Here is a 23,079-nt window from a genome sequence, read left to right on the forward strand (position 1 = left end):
GTATATACATATGAGATGATATGAGTAATGTAGGGTATGTAAACATTATATCAAGTGGCATTGTTTAAAGTGACTAGTGATACATTTATTACGTTACATGTTTTATTATTAAAGTGGCTAGAGATGAGTCAGTATGTTGGCAGCAGCCACTCAATGTTAGTGATGGCTGCTTAACAATCCGATGGCCTTGAGATAGAAGCTGTTTTTCAGTCTCTCGGTCACAGCTACCTGGTTGTGCTGCTGCTCCAGTTTCAACTGTTTAGCCTGTGGCTATGGAACCCTGACCTGAATGTACTACCTTGTCCCAGACCTGCTGTTTTCATTTCTCTAGAGACAGCCGGTGCGGTAGAGATACGCTGAATGATCGGCTATGAAAAGTCAACTGACATTGACTTCTGAGGTGCTGACCTGTTGCACCCTCTACAACCATTGTGATTATTATTATCTGACCCTGCTGGTCATCTATGGACATTTGAACATCTTGACCATGTTCTGTTATCACCTCCACCCGGCACAGCCAGAAGAGGACTGCCCCTCCCCCCTCACAGCCTGGTTCCTCTCTAGGTTCCTTCCTAGGTTCCGACTTTTCTAGGGAATTTTTCCTAGCCCCCGTGCTTCTATATCTGCATTGCTTGCTGTTTGGTGTTTTAGGATGGGTTTCTGCACAGCACATTGTGACCAGCTGATGTCAGAAGGGCTTTATAAATACATTTGAATTTTGAAAATTGATTGATAGCGATTCCTTGTGACGGGCCGGGTGCCTGAAGGCTGACCCCGGTCGCCGGTTGAACAGTGTTTAATCCGACGCATTGGTGCGGATGGCTTCCGGGGTTAAGCTGGCGAGTGTTAAGGAGCACGGTTAGGGGGGGAATGTTTTTGGAGGAATCGTGACTCCACCTTGCCTCTCCCGAGTTCGTTGGGGAGTTGCAGCGAAGAGACAAGATCGAAATTGGGGAGAAAAATATATATTTTTTAATTTACAAAAATAAATAGACAGCCTCCAAAGTTAGTGATGATGTATCTGTAGTAAGAATGTCAACAGTTAACAGTGCCTAAAAGAAACGTGGTCTGTCGATTCATTTGTATAATTGGAATCAAATGAGTCCGTGCTTATTTTTGTTATTTCTTCATGTATCTCATCTATCATATGCACACGCATACAGAGCCTACTTTGAGTGGAATATCATCTCTAATCATAGAGATAGACAGAGATGTAGCATCTACTGTATATACTGTACCTGTGTTTTTACTTCATCCTTCAAGTCTCGTCCTTAGCGTCTGAGTAGTTGAGCTCAGGTGCGACAGATGCATCCGTCAGCATACGGCGCTAATACAATTTCATGACTGCCTCGCTCCACTCTATTAGAAGCCCATTCAGATGCTGCACTGCAGCCAATCCCACATACAATTGAATCAATCTATCACCTCGCAGTCAAGAAGCGTTAGGAGCTGATTGCCTATCTGAAGTGCCTTTAGCTAGATTATTGTGTGCATTATGTCCGTCTAAGGATGGCAGGAGGAAAGTGATGGAAGGGTTATGGTGACCTTCCCTCAATGTTCCAACTGTTAGTTAGACCCTGGTTAGTATGATGGTGTGTGGCAGTGTTGTGCGTATTATTATTCCTCTGACCCCTGTTTGGAGTGTGTATTGAGCATGCTGAGATTCAGGTATTTGTTGATTTGAGTTTTGTTAGTAGTAGCAGTAATCTCGGTTCTGGGTCCATATGTGTTTAGAGACAAAAAATAGGACGAGGATCAGAACTGAAGCAGACCTCCGCCCTCTCTCTTTGCAAGGGGCGGCAGGGTAGCCTAGTGTTTAGAGCGTTGGACTAGTAACCGGAAGTTTGCGAGTTCAAACCCCCGAGCTGACAAGGTACAAATCTGTCATTCTGCTCCTGAACAGGCAGTTAACCCACTGTTCCCAGGCTGTCATTGAAAATAAGAATGTGTTCTTAACTGACTTGTCTGGTTAAATAAAGGTAAAATAAAAATAAAATAAAAGTTATGGCCAAATGTCTCCTCACTTTCCGAAATTCAAAAGATGCTAATACCTGTGAAATCGTGATTTGTCCAAAGCACCGAAACTTTTGCTGCTCATTCTCTCACGCATCTCATGTATCATGACAGATCGATGGTACTATTTATGTTTATGTAGTCTCTCCACGAGAGATTATGGTAGTACTTATGTTACAGTGTTGTGTTTGAGTGTATTGTAGGTAACTGACCTGTTGGTGAAGACTTTGCTGTAGTTGAACACTTGAACTTCCAGCATCTCATTTTCATCCACTCTACTGGCAATCGGCCATCGGAACGTCTGAGGGGCGAGAAAGACTAATTAAGGATTCAGCCCAAAACTATGTGACAGTGTGACAGGCTGCACAACCACAGGCTATAATGATTCAACCACAACATCCAGAGTTTACAGGAAAATCATTTGACTGACCGGTTTAAAAGTATTTCATGTCAATCATTAACCACAACAGGCAATTTAAAAAAGCCCACCAGCCTTCTCTTACTGGGCCATAGAATATCTAATTACTTGTTTTACTAAGCAAGAGAAACATTTTCAACCCAACGCCAAAGCAACACCACCGGCAACATGAATAACTGAAATTGTGAGAAAACCTTAATTGGATTTCTTCAAGATAAACCCAAGTTGTGCTGCTGAGTCTTCTCTAATATACACAACAGAAGTTGCACCACAGCATGCAAACGCTATGCATCTCAGTGATCTAATCTCTATTATAAACTGGTTGGTTCGAGCCCCAAAGCTGATTTGCTGACAGCCGTGGTACATCAGACTGTATACCACGGGTATGACAATATGTTTATTTTTTACTGCTCTAATTATGTTGGTAAGCAGTTTATAATAGCAAGGCGGAACCTCAGGTTTCTTTTATTTATTACATTTTAATTTAACCTTCATTTAACTAGGCAAACCAGTTAAGAACAAATTCTTATTTTACCCCAGACAAAACCTCCCCTAACACGGACGATGCTGGGCCAGTTGTGCGCTGCCCTATGAGACTCCCGATCACAGCAGGTTGTGATACAGCCAAGGATCAAACCAGGGTCTGCAGTGATACCTCTAGCACTGAGATGCAGTGCCTTAGATCGCTGCGCCACTCGGGGGCTTGTGATATATGGCCAATATACCTTGATAAGGGCTGTGTCCAGGCACTCTGCATTGCGTCTTGCATAAGAACAGCCCTTAGCCGTGGTATATTGGCCATATCCCACACCCCCGCGGGCCTTACTGCTTAAAATGACTGTCCACAGTTGATTAGCCAATCAGCAGCCTTTCCCCCTGTGTTATCACCTTATGTAAGTTCTGTTGAAAAAAAATTGAGGGTGGAATGGGGTAAGGATCCAAAGAGTGAGAGAGAGCCTAGCTAAATCCTGTCAAGGGTACAACAGCAAGACAGAGCTGAGGGAATTCAATTGTTCTCTGTCAGTCTTGTCTGTTGTAACGTTGAACTAAATGTGTCTATGTCAGTGCTGGATGTGTGATGAGAAATGTTTGAAGCTCATCCAGCCCTTGCTGGTCCTTTCTGCTCCTGGTTGCTGACAGCACAGTGGGCTGTTTTTACTCAGAGCAGTTATCCACCAGGCCTGCCCCTTTATTTAAACCTGGGGTTCCACCTGCCACTGTAATCCATACAGACAAGAGACAAGCCCTTAGGTGTGTGTGTGCGTGTGTGTGCACCCACATGAACAAATACTATAGTATACAGTACTTAAATGTTATACTATTACCTGTAGTGTTTTGGTGGACTTTACTGGACTAAAACCCCACAGTGAATACTGTATACTGTAGCATGCTGTAGTATTTACAGTTAACTAAAGAATGAATATTGTAGTTCAAGAAAACGGTAGAATATACTATTGTAATCAACGTAGTGTTTTTTCAGACACACTGTAGTATTTACTATAGTGTTTTTGTTCGACATATCTTTGACATACAGTAGAAGTGGAGGCCTTCACCTTGAGGAAACCTATTGGAGAAATACTAAAAGAGCAGAGGGGTTGTGTTTAGGTAGGTTGGTGGGTAGGTAGGACTGGGGTCTGAACAGATTGTTCAGAGCTTCTGACCTTTTCTACAACCTGTAGGGAACACGATATACATTGCATGTGGACACCCCTTCAAATGAGTGCATTTGGTTATTTCAGCCACACCTGTTGATAAAATGTCTTCCCTGCTAGAGCTGCCCCTGTCAACTGTAAGTGCTGCTACTGTAAGTGCTGCTAAGGGGAAACGTCTAGGCGCAACAATGACTTAGCCGCAAAGTGGTAAGCCACACGAGCTCACAGAACGGGACTGCAGAGTGCTGAAAAATCGCCTTTCCTCAGTTGCAATCCTCACTAATGAGTTCCAAACTGCCTCTGGAAGCAACGTCAGCACAAGAACCGTTCGTCAGTAATTTCAAGATATGGGTTCCCATGGCCGAGCAGCCGCACATAAACCTAAGATCACCATGTGCAATACCAAGCGTCGGCTGGAGTGGTGTAAAGCTTGCCACCATTGGACTCTGGAGCAGTGGAAATGCGATCACCATCTGGCAGTCTGACGGATTAATCTGGGTTTGGCGGATGCCAGGACAATGTTACCTTCCCGAATGCATAGTGCCAACAGTAAAGTTTGAGGGAGGAGGAATAATGGTCTGGCACTGTTTTTCATTGTTAGGGCAAGGCCCCTGTGCTTCCAACTTTGTGGAAACAGCTTGATTCAGCATGACAATGCCCCCGTGCACAAAGCGTGGTTTGTCGAGATCTGTGTGGAAGAACTTGACTGGCCTGCAAAGAACCTTGCCCTCAACCCCATTGAACGCCTTTGGGATGAATTGGAACACCGACTGCGAGCCAGACCTAATCAACCAACATCAGTGCCCGGCCTCACTAATGCACTTGTGGCTGAATGGAAGCAAGTCCTCACAGCAATGTTCCAACATCTAGTAGAAAGTCATCCTAGTAGGGGGGGGATTGTTATAGCAGCAAAGGGGGGACCAACTCCATATCTATGGTTGGCATGTGGGTATCTCACTTATTGAGATATTGGGATACAGGGAAGGGGAATGGGCAGGGTGTACAGTGCATTCAGAAAGTATTCACACCCCTTTCAACTTTTCCACATTTCGTTACATTACAGCCTTGTTTTAAAATGGATCACATTTTTTTTTAAGTATCATCAATCTGCATACAACACCCCATAATAACAAAGCGAAAACAGGTTTTTAGAAATTGTCGCTAATTTATAAAAAAGTATAAATTAAAGAAGTATTCAGACCCTTTGCAATGAGACACAAAATTGATCTTAGGTGCATCCGGTTTCCATTGATCATCTTTGAAATGTTTCCACAACTTCATTGGAGTCCACCTGTGGTAAATCGATTGGACATGATTTGGAAAGGCACACATCTGTCTATATAAGGTCCGCTCCTGATCCCCGGGTTCATCATTTTGGTCGGCGTCCTGCGGCTGGAGACGCGTGTCGGGGAGGGGGTACTGTCACGTGTGCTCCCTATCCGGCCTCTAGGTCACCAGGCTGCTCGTTATGGCGCACACCTGTCACCATCGTTACAAGCACCTGCATGTCATCACTCACCTGTACTCCATCACTTCCTTATTTACCTGCCCTATATATGTCACTCCCTTTGGTTCCTTCCCCAGGCGTCATTGTTTCTGTTTCCTGTCTGTGCGTTGTTCGTGTGTCTTGTTTTGTGTTATGTTTCATTTATTTATTAAAACATCCACTCCCTGAACTTGCTTCCCAACTCTCAGCGCACATCGTTACACGAGTAAGCTAGTGACTTAATAAAAATAATAATGTGCCTTTCTAACTTTAGTAGCAAGTCACTAGCTTGCTATTAGAGTGCAGTTTTCTCCACCAGAAAGTGTTGGATTTTTTGTTGAATAACCCATTTCATTTCCCACATCGGATTCAACATCTGGGAAAGATCTGCATCAATCATGTTGTGGAAGTCTGTGTATTCAAACTGCGCAACACAACGAGAAGGTAAGAAGAAACAGGGATGTTCTCACGCAGCTTATCGACACTACTGTATTTTTGGGCATGCAACAGTTGGCTTTTAGGGGGAACATTCCGCTAACAAGGGCAACTACAAGGAGCTTTAAATGTTTCCTCTCCAGGAACTGTGAGTAGCCCTGTTCATGTTATGTCATTGGGGTATGTAGAATCGATCACATACACAAACACGATCACATTATTGCACATCGATGTGCTTTTAAAACTTGCTTGGATAAACTCATTCTTAGCTAATTTTATTGGTCACATGACACATATTTAGCAGATGTTGTTGCGGGAGTAGCGAAATGCTTGTGTTCCTAGCTCCAACAGTGCAGTAGTATCTAACAATACACATATTTTAAAGTAAAAGAATGAAATTAAGAAATATATAAATATTAGGACGAGCAATGTCGGAGTGGCATTGACTAAAATACAGTAGAATAGAATACAGTATATACATATGAGATGAGTAAAGCAGTATGTAAACATTATTCAAGTGACTATTGTTCCATTATTAAAGTGGCTAGTGATTCCATGTATATAGGGCAGCAGCCTCTAAGGTGCAGGGTTGAGTTGGAGGTGTACAAGGCCACACAGTCATGGGTGAACAGGGAGTACAGGAGGGGGCTGAGCATGCACCCTTGTGGGCCCCCTCTGTTGATGATCAGGGAAGTGGAAGTGTTGTCTCTACCTTCACCACCTGGGGGCGGCCTGTCGGGAAGTCAAGGACCCAGTTGCACAGGGCGGTGTTCGGACCCAGGGCCCCAAACTTAATGATGAGCTTGGAGAGTACTATGGTGTTGAAGGCTGAGCTATAGTCAAACATCCCTCCTGAGATATGTGCCAACCTGGTGGTCAACTACAAGAAACGTCTGACCTCTGTGATTACCAACAAGGGTTTTTGCCACCAAGTACTAAGTCATGTTTTGCAGAGGGGTCAAATACTTATTTCCCTCATTAAAATGCAAATCAATTTATAACATTTTTGACATGCATTTTTCTGGATTTTAGTTGTTGTTATTCTGTCTCTCACTGTTCAAATAAACCTGCCATTAAAATTATAGACTGATTATTTCTTTGTCAGTGGGCAAACGTACAAAATCAGCAGGGGATCAAATACTTTTTTCCCTTACTGTACATGGATGTGACTAAAATCATAGATAATTCCCTTGGCATGTGATTGTGATGTATTCTAGGTTGGGTGAACAAAAGGACTTGAGTTTCTGTATGTTATCACAATCACACCATGAGTTGATAATCTTCTTCTCGAAGAGTTCTTTATTCCTGTCTGCGTGAACTAAGGTTATCCTCCTGCAGCTGTAAGTTCCAATCACCTTGTCCAGGTTGTCCACGCCTCCTTTGTTGTGGTTGTAGTCCAGGATGATGGCTGGCTTCCTGTCCTCACGATCAATGATCTCAGCCATTTTGTGCAGTGTGCTCAGGAGGACCACATTCTTGTTCCTCTTTGGGAGGTAAGAAACTAGAGTAATGGTTGGGGTGAAGGCAAACTGATGAGAAGGCCTCTCTCCCCCTAATTGCGAGGAGTGCAGGGGGAGCTCAGGCTTGTTCTTTCTAACTGTGCCGACCATGGTGATTTTCCTCATCAGGAGCTGCTGGCTGAGTTCAATCAGTAGCACACATAATCTCAATTTCTCAGTGTGTGTGGTTGTGTATGTGTGAATGTGTGTGTGTATGTGTGTGTGTCTTTGTGTTTTTGTGGTGTGTAAATGATTGAATAACTGCCGGGTCAAAAATGACCCTAAGACAATCTTTGTACCCTGGTGGTGTACAGCTTTCATGGAAATATGAAAAAGGCGATGCTTCACTTTTTCTAATGTTGGGGTCACTCGAGGAAAATTAATCAAATTTCAAGTTGAAAAAATACCATTTAGGGGATTTTCTCTGCTGTTAAACATCGTGGCGGGTCATTTTTGACCCTTAAGACAACACAAGGGTTAAGTATTGTGAACTTAGAACATCCCCCGGCACCCAGTGAAGCTGTATATGTGTACTGTTTTGTATGTGTGTCTTTCGGAGGGGTTCGGTTAAAGGACCCAACGTGTTGGCATCTTCCATAAATTGAACTCCCCCATAGGAAGAGTTTGAAAGAATAAGATGAAGCTCCGGTAATATGGATAACTGTTGAAAGACATTGTAATGGACACAGTGCAACCTTTGGTAGGGAGGCTGCTGGCAGGCTTTGGCTACGGTACAGCAAACCAGCCCCAGCCCCTGCTCATCTCACAAGGGAAGTGAAATGGCTACAATGACTTTGTGGTAACACTTGACTTGACAGCTTGCGTCATAACACTTTATGACATGGTCATAACCATGTCATAGTATGTCATAACAGCGGTCCTAACATGCAATAACCTGTCATAACACTGTCATGACGCATATATTTACACTTGTTGAGACATATAATTGCGTGATTTTATGGCTGGTTATGACACCCACATTTACAGTAGCCAACTGTGTTTTTTCCCCTGCCAAGAAGTTTCCTTTCGTTTGAAAGTGTGTTTCTTAAATCCTTTGTTGTTGTCAAGAAGCATTATGACCATCAGAATCATATAAGCCAGATAGGCCTTTCACGTACATGCCCTTATGTCAGTCATCAGTCAAAAAGAGGGTGTCTTGTCCTGCTCCTGAAATCTGCTCCTGCATTCATCCCGGTCATCAGCAACAAAGCATTGGGGCAGGGGCATGTCTGACATCAACGCGTAAGCAATTGCAATGATAATTGAATATGGTCAATTTCAGAAAATGTTACAGTATTTAACATAAACATACTGTTGACAAGTTGGCTATGGTGTAATGGAATGTTTTGCCTTGTGTGGTAGGTTTTGTGGTGTTTTATACAATGTAGTAACCTAGCATGTGCTTCAAAAGTAGCTAGAATTCATATAGACCCAATATGCTATATCTCAGTCAATTAAACAAATCTATCTTCTGGTGCCCCTGAATTGTATGTTGTGATCCGCACTTTTTAAAGTTGGGAGCACCAGTGTTACCAATACATAACATTTTTTAAGAGGGACTAAGAGCTCAATTAAAAACGAGAAACTAGAAGGGTGAGCGGCATACTGCGGTCCTAGCCATATCACATGATTCCTCCTAACTATTGCCATATACACAGATGATGAAAACATCTAGGCTGAGATAAATTATGTAGCTTCACAGCCCTCTCTGTCTCAATCACAGAGAGCAGCTTTGAGGTATAAAGTATCTATAATTAAGAGCTCCTTATAGTATTCTCTCTGAGAGTTTATACTTAACATCTGCTCGGAGGATCCTTTCAAACTTAACACCTACTTCATTTGATGTCCTTTTCAAGTGTCAAACCCATCAAAAGCCATGTAAAAGAAATGATCATATACTTATGTAATGTGTTGAATAAAAACAGTTGGATCAGCCTGATCATGGCCTATGCTTCATCCCTTAGACAACACCTCACTCCAGTTGGAGGAATAGCTATAGGTCATTTTCAGGGGAAGTGATGTAATATTTAGTGCTGTTAGTGCTGAGCGGTTAACTGAAATTCCACTTATTTTTCGTATTTCTAAACAACTAATTGACCAAATTTGGTTCAATTATTTGAATTCCATTTCGTTCAGTTTTTTTTCTGTGAACTCAATGTGCAACATCGCACAGTTTCTCGAGAGATAAATCAGATCCAGTCTGACCTGTGGGATGTAGTAGTTAACTGCAATGACCACAATCCATTGCGCATCTACTTGTCCATCAGTGTTTCTTTTATGACTGCCATGTAAGAGAGAAGAATGCACGATCGTGAGGTGCTATATAGAGCAGCTTTTGTTTCACGGGGTATCTCTACCTGAAAAGGCATGATTTCAGTGATTGATAGTTGGTATTAAGCAGTCATAAAAGCATGCCTTATTTACTCTGAAGAACTACAAAATCGTGATTTTGCCAGACAGCGTAGGCAGCAGCTCGACAGAGATGAGATGGTGACTGGGAATTAACACAATACTGAAATATTTTATTAAAATTAAGTAATGTGAATAAATGATGGTTAATAAGTGATCATCTGTAATGGGCAGTCACTGTTTTATTTGTTTTATTCTGTGGGACATTCAACCTGTAATGTTGTTCGTCTGTTGTTTGAAGAGAGTCAGACCGAAATACAGCGTGTAGGTTACTCATGACTTTTAATGAAGAAAATGCAGTACATGAAATAACTGAAAATACAAAAACAACAAACGAGTGAAACTAATTACAGCCTATCTGGTGACTAACACAGAGACAGGTACAATCACCCACGAAATACAACGCGCACTCAGGCTACCTAAATACGGTCCCAATCCGAGACAACGAGAATCAGCTGACTCCAATTAGGAATCGCCTCAGGCAGCCAAGCCTAACTAGACACACCCCTAATAATACACAATCCCAATTAATACAAAACCCAATACGAAACACAACATATAAACCCATGTCACACCCTGGCCTACCCAAACATATAACAAAAACACAAGATACAATGACCAAGGCGTGACAGAACCCCCCCCCTAAGGTGCGGACTCCGGGACGCACCTCAAGAGCATAGGGAGGGTCCGGGTAGGCGTCTGTCCATGGTGGCGGTTCTGGCTCGGGACGTGGACCCCACTCCATAAATGTCCTAGTTCCTCCCCTTCGCGTCCTAGGATAATCCACCTTCTCCGCCGACCATGGCCTAATAGTCCTCACCCTGATCCCCACATAACTGAGGGGCAGCTCGGGACCGAGGGGCAGCTCGGGACAGAGGGGCATCTCGGGACAGAGGGGCATCTCGGGACAGAGGGGCAGCCCGGGACAGGGGGGCAGCCCGGGACAGGGGGGCAGCCCGGGACAGGGGGGCAGCTCGGGACAGGGGGGCAGCTCGGGACAGAGGGGCAGCCTGGGACAGAGGGGCAGCCCGGGACAGGGGGGCAGCTCGGGACAGAGGGGCAGCTCGGGACAGAGGGGCAACTCAGGACAGAGGGGCAACTCAGGACAGAGGGGCAACTCAGGACAGAGGGGCAACTCAGGACAGAGGGGCATCTCAGGACAGCAGGGCAGCTCAGGACAGAGGGGCATCTCAGGACAGAGGGGCAGCCCGGAACCGAAGCAGCCCGGTACTGAGGGGAAGCCCGGTACTGAGAGGGAGCCCAGTACAGAGAGGAAGCCTAGTACTGAGAGGAAGCTCAGTACTGAGAGGAAGCTCAGGCAGGTAGTAGGCTCTGGTAAATCCTGGCTGGCTGGTGGACCTGGATGATTCAGGTTGTCTGGCCGATCTAGAAGATCTTGGCAGACTGGCACTTCTGGCGGATCCTGGCAGACTGGCACTTCTGGTGGATCCTGGCAGACTGGTGACGCTGGGCCGACTGGCGGCGCTGGGCAGACAGGAGACTCCGGCAGCGCAGGAGAGGAGAAAGGCTCTGGCTGTGCTGAACAGGCGGGAGACTCCAACAGTGCAGGAGAGGAGAAAAGCTCTGGCTGCGCTGAACAGGCGAGGCGCACTGGACGCGCTGGGCCGACTGGGAGCACTGGTGGCGCTGGACAGACAGGAGACTCCGGCAGCGCAGGAGAGGAGAAAGGCTCTGGTTGCGCTGAACAGGCGGGAGACTCCGATAGCACAGGAGGGGAGAAAAGCACTGGCTGTGCTGAACAGGCGATGCACACTGGACGCGCTGGACCGACTGGGAGCACTGGTGGCGCTGGACAGACAGGAGACTCCGGCAGCGCAGGAGAGGAGAAAGGCTCTGGCTGCGCTAAACAGGCGGGAGACTCCGATAGCGCAGGAGAGGAGAACAGCTCTGGTTGCGCTAAACAAGCGGGAGACTCCGGCAGCGCAGGAGGGGAGAAAAGCACTGGCTGCACTGAACAGGCGAGGCGCACTGGAGACCTGGTGCGTGGTGCTGGAACTGGTGGTACTGGCGCGAGGACACGCACAGGAAGCCTGGTGCGGGGAGCTGCTACCGGAGGACTGGTGTGTGGAGGTGGCACAGGATGGGCTAGACCGTGAAGACGTACTGGAGATCTTGAGAGCAGTGTAGGCACAGGACGTGCAAGGCTAGGGATGTGCACAGGAGGCCTGGTGCGTGAGGCTGGCACCAACTTCACCAGCTGACTAACACGCACCTCAGGTTGAGTATAGAGCGCTAACTCAGGTGCTATTAAATCCCCGACACGATCCGTCGGACGAATATTATATCTATAGCACCAAGCTAGCAACTCCCTCATTACTCTCCACTCCACTTTCCCCATTAACTCCTTCACAGTCTCTGCTTCGCTCACCTCTAACACTGGCTCTGGTTCAGGTCTCCTCCTTGGCTCCTCACGATGAACAAGGAGAGTTGGCTCAGGTTTATCTCCTGACTCAGCCATACTCTCCCTAAGCCCCCCCCCCCCAATAATTTTTTTGGGGTGACTTTCCGGTTTCCAACCGCGTCGCCGTGCTGCCTCCTCATACATGCGCCTCTCCGCTTTAGCTGCTTCTATTTCCTCCTTGGGAAGGCGATATTCTCCCGGCTGTGCCCAGGGTCCTTTACCGTCTAATTCCTCCTCCCATGTCCAAATCTCCAAATGATGCAGTCTCTCCCATTGCAACTGCTCTTCACGATTAACAGGGAGAGTAGGCTCAGGTCTGTTTCCTGACTCAGCCACTCTCTCTCTGCGCTTTCCCGTTACCTTCGGTTTTCGCTCTGTATAGCAATGCTTTCCTTCTCGATTCCATACGTTTATAGCCCTCTTCGCATTGCTGTAGGGAATCCCAGGCGGGCTCCTGCACTCGTTCTGGGTCGGCCGCCCACCTGTCGATTTCTTCCCACGTCGTATAATCCCTGCTTCTGCCGTCCATAACGTCCTCCTTTAGATCCTGCTAGTTCACACGCTGCTCGGTCTGTGAATGGTGGTGGGTGATTCTGTAACGAAATTCGAAATTCGTCTGTTGTTTGAAGAGAGTCAGACCGAAATGCAGCGTGTAGGTTACTCATGACTTTTAATGAAGAAAATGCAGTACATGAAATAACTGAAAATACAAAAACAACAAACGAGTGAAACTAATTACAGCCTATCTGGTGACTAACACAGAGACAGGTACAATCACCCACGAAATACAACGCGCACTCAGGCTACCTAAATACGGTTCCCAATCCGAGACAACGAGAATCAGCTGACTCCAATTAGGAATCTCAGGCAGCCAAGCCTAACTAGACACACCCCTAATAATACACAATCCCAATTAATACAAAACCCAATACGAAACACAACATATAAACCCATGTCACACCCTGGCCTACCCAAACATATAACAAAAACACAAGATACAATGACCAAGGCGTGACACAACCCACATAATGCATAGTGCATTTATTAATGTTAATTTTCTTTAATCAAAAACCTTTTTCCTTTTTCCTTCATTTTAATCAAAAACCGAAATCGAAAACCGTGATTTAAAAAAATAATAATCGAACCCAAACTGAATTGACCTCAAAATGCACTAATCGCTCAGCACTAAGTAATGCATTTCCTGGACAGGGGAGGGGAAAGGGGAGGTAGTCTACTCAAGGTTTCCCATCCTGTATTCAGCACTCCACTGAGCATGTAGGCCTAAAGCCCAAGCTTAACTCTGAGAGTTGCATTATTGAAGAGCAGAGGATCGTTGCGACCTCACATCACATCACACCAACACACACACCCTCGCTTTCAGAGATGGTGACATATTACATAATTCACTAGTGTTTCTTTCAATAATTTGTTTTATCTATGACTTGAGAGATCGGGTCTGGCACTACAGGATAAGGTGCTGTACAGAGACTGCAGATAATGCGATTGTATGCTCACTAATGGTGAACAGATTTTCAAAGCCTTTATGTGTGTTTGTTTGCGTGAGTGGGTGTTTCTCCTAAGATGAAACAGCGTCTCTTATATACTCTTAGAAAAAAGGGTTCCAACAGGGTTCTTCGGCTGTCCCCATAGGAGAACTCTTTTTGGTTCCAAGTAGAATCCTTTTTGATTCCAGGTAGAAATCTTTTGGGTTCCATGTAGAACCCTCTGGGTAAAGGGTTCTCCTTGAAACCCAATAGGGTTCTACCTGGAATAAAAAAGGGTTCTACTTGGAACCGAAAAGGGTTATTCAAAGGGTTCCCACATGGGGACAGTTGAAGAACCCTTTTAAGTTCTAGATGGCACCTATTTTTCTAAGTTCAAGCTTGGTTCGCTGGCTGAGGAATTCCATCTTGTGCAACTCTCCCCATTTCGCTCCTACACTTTCTTTCTCTCTTTCTCTCCATCTCTTTTTGTAAATTGGACAGTCCATTTCTCTTTTTCTCCATAGCCTCTGTCTCCCAATCACTCAAGCATCTCTCTCACACGTTCTTACAGTCTTGCTATATCTTTCCCTATTCCTTTGTATCTCTGCATCTTTCTCTACACCTTCAGCAACACATGCAATGATTCATGTTGAGTGCCATACAGCCACTCATAGAAAGTAATTATTCTTTACGTGCCAAATGAAACCCGATGCAAATAACATGACAATAAAAATAAAAAACAGTTGTTGACATTAAAACTCTTCAGTATAAATTAGATTTACACAGCAAATGATCAATGATGATCCTCAACGCATTATGGTCATTAACGCCATCAGTTAATGACACTTCCATGAACACATTTTTATCCGATTAATGATGCACATAATTAAACTATTCTTCCCACACAAGTACAATCAAGAACATCCACCAGCAAATAAGGTAATTAAAGTATAAAAAAAACAAGTGCAATATACTTACCGCATTGAGTCAGCTTTTCTCTGACTGCTGCACTCTTTCGAGCTGATCTAAAGTGATTTGATTGCGAACTGAATTAGACGAGACTGCAGTCTTGATTAAACTCCAATTAGTGTTTGCTTTCTTGCTGTGTGAGGCACTGAGGCCATCTGGTGTGGAGTTAACTGCAGAGAGGGAACATATGTCGAAGCAGCTTTCACAGAATCGTACATGGTCGATTAAGCAGATAGAACTATGCAATCAAACTGCACAAGTTTCTTATCTTCACCCTAAAAAAACTTCTGCTGTTCAATGTAACAAGTCAGAATTATCTGCTGATACTTCACTAAACTATCCCTAGCCTGTGGAGATTCGGAAATGGGATCAAACAATATAGCTGTGAGCAGTAATGCCAGGGTTCAAGTTTTGGCCCCATCGAGCTACCATCAGGACATATTGGACACATTGCCTTACGATGAGCTACTTCCGTTATCCTTACCACACTTGCCTAATATCAGAACTCAACATAGAACAGATCGATTAGGTAATTTTGACCATTTTCAATGATGTTGATTACTTTAAACGCCATCTTCTCCCGAACCACTGGACCAATTGGCACATAATTTTATATTTATCATCTATGAACCCATGTCTTTAAACGCATGTGCCAGGCCTCTAGCTCAAACGCTATGGCCTCTAAGAGCCAATGAGCTTGCATAAATGGTTTTGTCCTTCCACCATGCGTCTAAAATGAACCACAGCATAGTCATATCCCTGAGCATGTCTGCCAAATTTCATGATTTGGAGACAAACCGATCAAGAGAGATAAACATGTGCCCCTTATAGCACCACTGTGTGGTCAATCCGAATGTGCTAGCATATGTTGACTCTTAACAGTGTTAACAACATGTTTCCCAAGTTTTGTTACAATACTAATCCGTGTCTGAAAATATAGACCTTGGTCAATAGATATCAAGTTCATGAGAGGGTGAGGCCAAAGCATCCTTCTAGGTCTCATTATCTGATGGATATTTAATTATTCTTTCACCAAAGTGGCAGAATTGTTATAATACTACTAATAATAATAATGTCCGAGAAGAAATACAAAGCGTTTCACCAGCTTCGCTGCTTGAACCCCTAACAAGTGTTAGCGAGAAGTACACTATAGACACAAAAGTATGTGGTCACCCCTTCAAATGAGTGGATTTGGCTATTTCAGCCACACCCGTTGCTGACAGGTGTATAAAATCGAACACATAGCCATGTAATCTCCATAGGAAAACGTTGGCAGTAGAATGGCCTTACTGAATAACTCAGTTACTTTCAATGTGGCACCGTCATAGGATGCCACCTTTCCAACAAGTCAGTTCATCACATTTCTGCCCTGCTAGAGCTGCCCCGGTCAATTGTAAGTGCTGTTATTGTGAAGTGAAAATGTTTAGGAGCAACAACGGCTCAGCCGCGAAGTGGTAGGCTACACAAGCTCATAGAATGGGACCTCTGAGTGCAGAACTGCATAGCGTGTAAAAATAATCTGTCCTCGGTTGCAATACTCCCTACCGAGTTCCAAACTGCCCATGGGAGCTTCATGAAATTAGTTTCCAATGCTGAGCAGCCGCACACAAGCCGAAAATCACCATACGCAATGCTAAGCATTGGCTGGAGTGGTGTAAATCTCGCCACTGTTGGACTCTGGAGCATTGGACTCTGGAGCTGTGGAAACGCGTTCTCTGGAGTGATGAATCAGGCTTCACCATCTGGCAGTCCGACGGACGAATTTGGGTTTGGTGGATGCCAGGAGAACGCTACCTACCCCAATGCATAGTGCCAACTGTAAAGTTTGGTGGATGAGGAATAATGGTGTGGAGCTGTTTTTCATTGTTCAGGCTAGGCCCCTTAGTTCCAGGGAAGGGAAATCTTAAAACTACATCATACAATGACATTCTAGACATTTCTGTGCTTCCAACTTCGTGGCAACAGCTTGCAGAAAGCCCTTTCCTGTTTCAGCATGACAATGCCCCAATGCACAAAGTGAGGTCCATACAGAAATGGTTTGTCTTGATTGCTGTGGAAGAATTTGACTGGCCTGCACAGAGCCCTGACCTCAACTCCATCGAACACCTTTGGGATGAATTGGAACGCTGACTGCGAGCCAGGCCTAATCGCCCAACATCAGTACCCGACCTCACTAATGTAGTGGAAAGCCTTCCCAAAAGAGGGGGGACCAACTCCATATTAATGCCAATTATTTTGGAATGAGACAAGCAGGTCTCCGCATACTTTTGGTCATGTGGTGTTTCTTAAAAGCTTTTACATATAAAGTGCCTTCAGAAATGATTCTTACCCCTTAACATATTCCACATTCTGTTGTGTTATAGCCTGAATTCAAAATGGATTAAATATATTTCTCTCGCCCATCTACACACAATGCCCCATAATGACAACATGAAAACGTGTTTTTAGACATTTTTAACATTTATTGAAATTTAAATACACAAATATATAATTTGCATACTGTAGGTCTTCACACCCCTGCGTCAGTAATTTGTAGAAGCACCTTTGGCAGCAATAACAGCTGTGAGTCTTTCTGGGTACGTCTTTAAGAGCTTTGCACACCTGAATTGTACAATATTTGCACATTCTTCTTTTAAATATCCTTCAAGCTCTGTCAAGTTGGTTGTTAATCATTGCTAGAAAGCCATTTTCAAGTCTTGCCATAGATTTTCATGCCAATTTAAGCAAAAACTGTAACTAGGCCACTCAGGAACACTCAATGTTGTCTTGGTAAACAACTCCAGTGTATATTTGGCCTTGTGTTTTAGGTTATTGTCCTGCTGAAATGTGAATTCATCTCCCAGTGTCTGGTGGAAATCAGACTGAACCAGGTTTTCCTATAGGATTTTGTCTGTGCTTAGCGCCATTCTGTTTATTTTTTATCCTGAAAACCTCCCCAGTCCTTAATGATTACAAGCACACACATACCATGATGCAGCCACCACTATGATTAAAAATATGGAGAGTGGTACCCAGTAATGTATTGTGTTGTATTTGCCCCAAACATAACACTTTCTATTCAGGAGAAAAAGTTAAAGGTTTGCTACATTTTTTTGCAGTATTACTTAATTGTCATGTTGCAAACAGGATGCATGTTTTGGAATATTTTTAATCTGTACAGGCTTCCTTCTTTTCACTCTGTCAATTAGATTATTATTGTGGAGTAACTACCGTGTTGTTTGATCCATCTTCAGTTTCCTCCTATCACAGCCATTGAACTCTAACCTTTTTAAAGTCACTTTTGGCCTCATGGTGAAATCCCTGAGTGGTTTTCTTCCTCTCCGGCCACTCAGTTAGGTAGGACCCCTGTATCTTTGTAGTGACTGGGTGTATTGATACATCATCTAAAGTGTAATTAATAACTTCACCATGCTCAAAGGGATAATCAATGTCTGTCTTTTTGTCTTCTTACCCATCTACCAATAGGTGCCTTTCTTTGCTAGGCAATGGAAAATCCCCTTTGTTGTTGAATCTGTGTTTGAAATTCACTGCACGACTGAGGGACATCAGTCGTGCAGTGTATGTGTGGGGTACAGAGATAAGGTGGTCATTAAAAAATATTTTTAAACACTATGATTGCAAACAGAGTTAGTCCATGCAACTTATTATGTGATTATGTGTTAAGCAAATTCAGGCTTGCCATAACAAAGGGGTTGAATACTTACTGACTCAAAACATTTTAGCTTCTCACTTTTAATGAATTTGTAAAAATGTACTTGCTTGACCATGCTGTGGGTCATGCAATATGCAATATTTGCTTGGTGTTCTTCACCAGACAGATATTGCTCTCTGGTTTTGTGATGAAACTAACATATGTGTAGTTGAATTTATTCCGCCACTGTGTGACTTTTGTCTTTTTGTTGTCTCTGCCTTATTGTATATCACGGTGGCATATAAACTAATGGGTTATAGAGCAAATAATGCAATTATCACAACATATAGTAGGTTGCTATATGGCTTTTTTAATGGCATGGCTTGGCTTCCCCACTGATTTTACCCACTGGGGTCCTGACTGGGGTTTGTATTGGGTTCTGTGGAGGGAACATCGTCTTGGATTCAATAAAATGACTTACTTGCAGATACCCAAATAATTGTCTGTATGGTATAGCAATTTTGGGGGGGATTTGCCGAAACTATTGCAATGTGTCACCATCAAACATATATGATATCGACCTTATACCTTTCTGGTACCGGAGGTGGAAAATGCTATCAGAAATGCTAGTGGGAAGACCTTGTTAGTAGCCCTTTCCTACAGTCAATGACCAAAAACGCTCTCTTAGGCCTGATGGGTGGAACGTGATGGGCGAACAGGTGATCGAAGCAATCTTTAAGCGTGGAATCAGAATGGTCGGACCAGCGTTGAACAGACCTGAACATGGGCATTTCCTGTTTAAGTTTCTGTCTATAGCCTGGGAGCAACAAAATGGAGATGTGGTCAGATTTGCCGAAAGGAGGGAGGGCTTTGTGTGCGTCGCCGAATTAGAGTAGCAATGAGCCAGAATTTTGCCAGCCCAATTTCCTGGGGTAACAGCGTAAGAAAGAATACATGAAAAAAAATACTGCATCATTTCCTAAGAACGCGAAGCGAGGCGACCATCTCTGTCGGCGCCATCACGAAAGGAGTAGGCATGCACAGTAGAAAAGAGGATGAAACATTCCCCTCAGAAATTACACTGTCTGTCAGTGTGTGTGCGCGTTTGTTAAACAAAAACGAATAAAAACAGCAATGAATAATCCACAGTGAGAAATGCAAATGAGGAACTTTGTAGTCACAAGTACCCATGAAACCACTGCCTTCAGTAAAGCTGTGTGGGGAAAAATAAGAATCTAAGGTACAGGCCTTCAGCATTATCTAGGAATACATTTCTTCTTCAAATTTCTTCAATGTGCTGAGATTTTGGAGAAAACGTCTCTAGGGCAGCCCCCCAACCTTAGAGAACAGTGGGCAACCACCCAGGAATATTTTGGAAGTGAAAAACAGTCCAGTCTCTATGTAGTCTACAGATGCTTGAAGTAAACATCTCACAGTCGCAAAGCCCTATGACAAACCAGCATATTTCCTGGAGCTTGGTTATTCTGGTTTGGTTAGTCTGACAGGAATATCGTTCTCTCCATGAACTGGACGCAGGGGAGCTGAGTTAACGAGAACACTCACTAAATTAAACCCCGTCATAACAAACAGTCACATGAGTGCCCTTGTTTCCTGCAACTCAACCACAGGCTGGGATAATCAGGGAAGTGATGCGGGGACATTCATGAAGTTACCTCACAGTGGCCAGCAACTAGCCACTGGGGTCAACCACAGCGGGAGAGGGCAGGAATCAAGACAAGGCTTTCAGTGAGAGGTAAGGTGGGACTTTAATAAGTGTAACCACGGTAGGCCTGGCTGACAGGTACAATATGCTATGTAATGAAGAGAATATGTAATATGTAAGCAAATGAAAAAGTCATGAAAAAGTCAATACATTTTTAACATGTTGCTTGGAGTGCCTCTCATGAAAAAGTCAGTCTATATGCCCTATGCATTATCTCTATGAAGGTTCCTCTGCCTGAATTGGGAAGCAAGTTTAGACACAGAGAGAGAGTTATGCGAATTCATTTTTAGATCTGCATCCTCAGACTTGTCTGTTTTAAAGCACAAATCACTTCCCAACACTCCGACTGCTGTTAACTAGAGGCCCAAATACACACCAGTATTCTAGCTGGAAGAGATAGCTGCATGGTGGTATATATACAGTATATACAGTGGGGCAAAAAAGTATTTAGTCAGCCACCAATTGTGCAAGTTCTCCCACTTAAAAGATGAGAGAGGCCTGTAATTTTCATCATAGGTACACTTCAACTATGACAGACAAAATGAGGAAAAAATCCAGAAAATCACATTGTAGGATTTTTCATGAATTTATTTGCAAATTATGGTGGAAAATAAGAGGTTCCTCTGACCTCCACTCATTACCTGTATTAATGGCACCTGTTTGAACTTTTTATCAGTATAAAAGACACCTGTCCACAACCTCCAACAGTCACACTCCAAACTCCACTATGGCCAAGGCCAAAGAGCTGGTAAGCAGCTCTTTGATAAGCAGCTTGGTTTGAAGAAATCAACTGTGGGAGCAATTATTAGGAAATGGAAGATATACAAGACCACTGATAATCTCGCTCGATCCGGGGCTCCACGCAAGATCTCACCCCATGGGGTCAAAATGATCACAAGAACGGTGAGCAAAAATCCCAGAACCACACAGGGGGACCTAGTGAATGACCTGCAGAGAGCTGGGACCAAAGTAACAAAGCCTACCATCAGCAAGGGCATTGAAGATGAAACGTGGCTGGGTCTTTCAGCATGACAATGATCCCAAACACACCGCCCGGGCAACAAAGGAGTGGCTTCGTAAGAAGCATTTCAAGGTCCTGGAGTGGCCTAGCCAGTCTCCAGAACTCAACCCCATAGAAAATCTTTGGAGGGAGTTGAAAGTCCGTGTTGCCCAGCAACAGCCCCAAAACATTACTGCTCTAGAGGAGATCTGCATGGAGGAATGGGCCAAAATACCAGCAACAGTGTGTGAAAACCTTGTTAAGACTTACAGAAAACGTTTGACTGTCATTGCCAACAAAGGGTATATAACAAAGTATTGAGATAAACTTTTGTTATTGACCAAATACATATTTTCCACCATAATTTTCAAATAAATTCATTAAAAATCATACAATGTGATTTTCTGGATTTTTTTTCTAATTTTGTCTGTCATAGTTGAAGTGTAATAATGATGAAAATTACAGGCCTCTCTCATCTTTTTAAGTGGGAGAACTTGCACAATTGGTGGCTGACTAAATACTTTTTTGCCCCACTGTATATTTATATTCCGGACTCTAACATTGCTCGTTCTGATATTTTTGACATTAGTTTTACTTTTTGTTTGTTGTATTGTTAGATATTGCTGCACTGTTGGAGCAAATCTGTGTACAAGACCAATAAATTTGATTTGATTATTTTGATTTGAGTGGGAGGCCCCAATTTAATGCAGCTAAAAGCTAACCCTCAAACCCAGCTGCGTTGAATTATGAATACAGATTCAGCATCCAGTCGAATATCAAAGGCATGTTCCAGGCCATGCATGAAGAAACAGGCCTCCTATCTTTATGCTAATGTTGCGGTGCTCTGCTAGAGATACTGGGCTGGGTTATACAGTGAGTTTTATAAAGAAGATGATGAGGAGGATGATGATTAGGATGATGAAAATTAAACTGCTATCACATCCAAAGCTTTTTGGGTCAACTTTTAAGATAAAACACCCACATACTCACACTGTTGAGGCTGTGCCCTAGGCTGCCTGGGGCCAGACTGGACAATCTATTGATGTTGAGTGGACATAAAGACCTCATCATCGTTTAATGGTTTGGATACACAAAGACAGGGCAGGGAGAGTAGGATAAGGCTCTGTCTGATCAGATCATTTCTCCTACAGTAACTGTACCAGCTACTGTTAGTGAGGGCTGAAGGAAAGCTCAGAAAAGTAGTGTGTGTGTGTGTGTGTGTGTGTGTGTGTGTGTGTGTGTGTGTGTGTGTGTGTGTGTGTGTGTGTGTGTGTGTGTGTGTGTGTGTGTGTGTGTGTGTGTGTGTGTGTGTGTGTGTGTGTGTGTGTGTGTGTGTGTGTGTGTGTGTGTGTGTGTGTGTTCATCTGTCTCTGGGGAAGTAGATAAAGTGTACCAATTGCCAAAATCCCCAAGTATCCCTTTAACCCTTGTGTTGTCTTAAGGGTCAAAAATGACAGCAGCGAAAACCCCCTTATTATCTTTTTTCAACTTGAAATTTGATTGCTTTTCCTAGAATGGCCACAACAATAAAAAAAAAGTGAAACATCACCTTTGTTCATATTTCCATGAAAGCTGTACACCACCAGGGTACAAAGATTGTCTTAGGGTCATTTTGACCGGGCAGTTATAAAATAATTTACACACCACAAAAACTACAAATACACACACACACACACGCAATGAGAAATTGAGAATATGTGTGTGCTACTGATTGAACAAAAGACAAAACTAAAACTTTCTTGTGCATGTGCAGCGTCTCCCCTACCATGATCCCAAACATGACAGAAAAAGTTCACGGAAAAAATATACAACATTTTAGACAAAATAAACATGTCTTGAAAGCATTATTTACTAATGGGGAATGCAGTCAGAGGCTATAAAGCTGCTGCAGATGACAGTCCATGGAGAAAAAGAGCACCTCCTCCCAGCTGCCCACTG

General features: G+C 43.7%; 1 protein-coding gene across 3 annotated transcripts in view; it reads right to left on the bottom strand.

Moving 5' to 3' along the window:
* Nucleotides 1–23,079, bottom strand: part of LOC123991013 (otoferlin-like) — a 157,913-nt gene that overhangs the window by 111,951 nt on the left and 22,883 nt on the right. For all 3 annotated transcript variants that reach the window (XM_046292118.1, XM_046292117.1, XM_046292116.1), the window contains exon 3: nucleotides 2,226–2,314. In XM_046292118.1, coding sequence (XP_046148074.1) covers nucleotides 2,226–2,314 — 89 coding nt within the window. The remainder of the gene's footprint in view (nucleotides 1–2,225; nucleotides 2,315–23,079) is intronic.

The sequence above is a fragment of the Oncorhynchus gorbuscha genome, linkage group LG12 (assembly GCF_021184085.1).
Source record: "Oncorhynchus gorbuscha isolate QuinsamMale2020 ecotype Even-year linkage group LG12, OgorEven_v1.0, whole genome shotgun sequence".
In the NCBI taxonomy this organism is placed as follows: domain Eukaryota; kingdom Metazoa; phylum Chordata; class Actinopteri; order Salmoniformes; family Salmonidae; genus Oncorhynchus; species Oncorhynchus gorbuscha.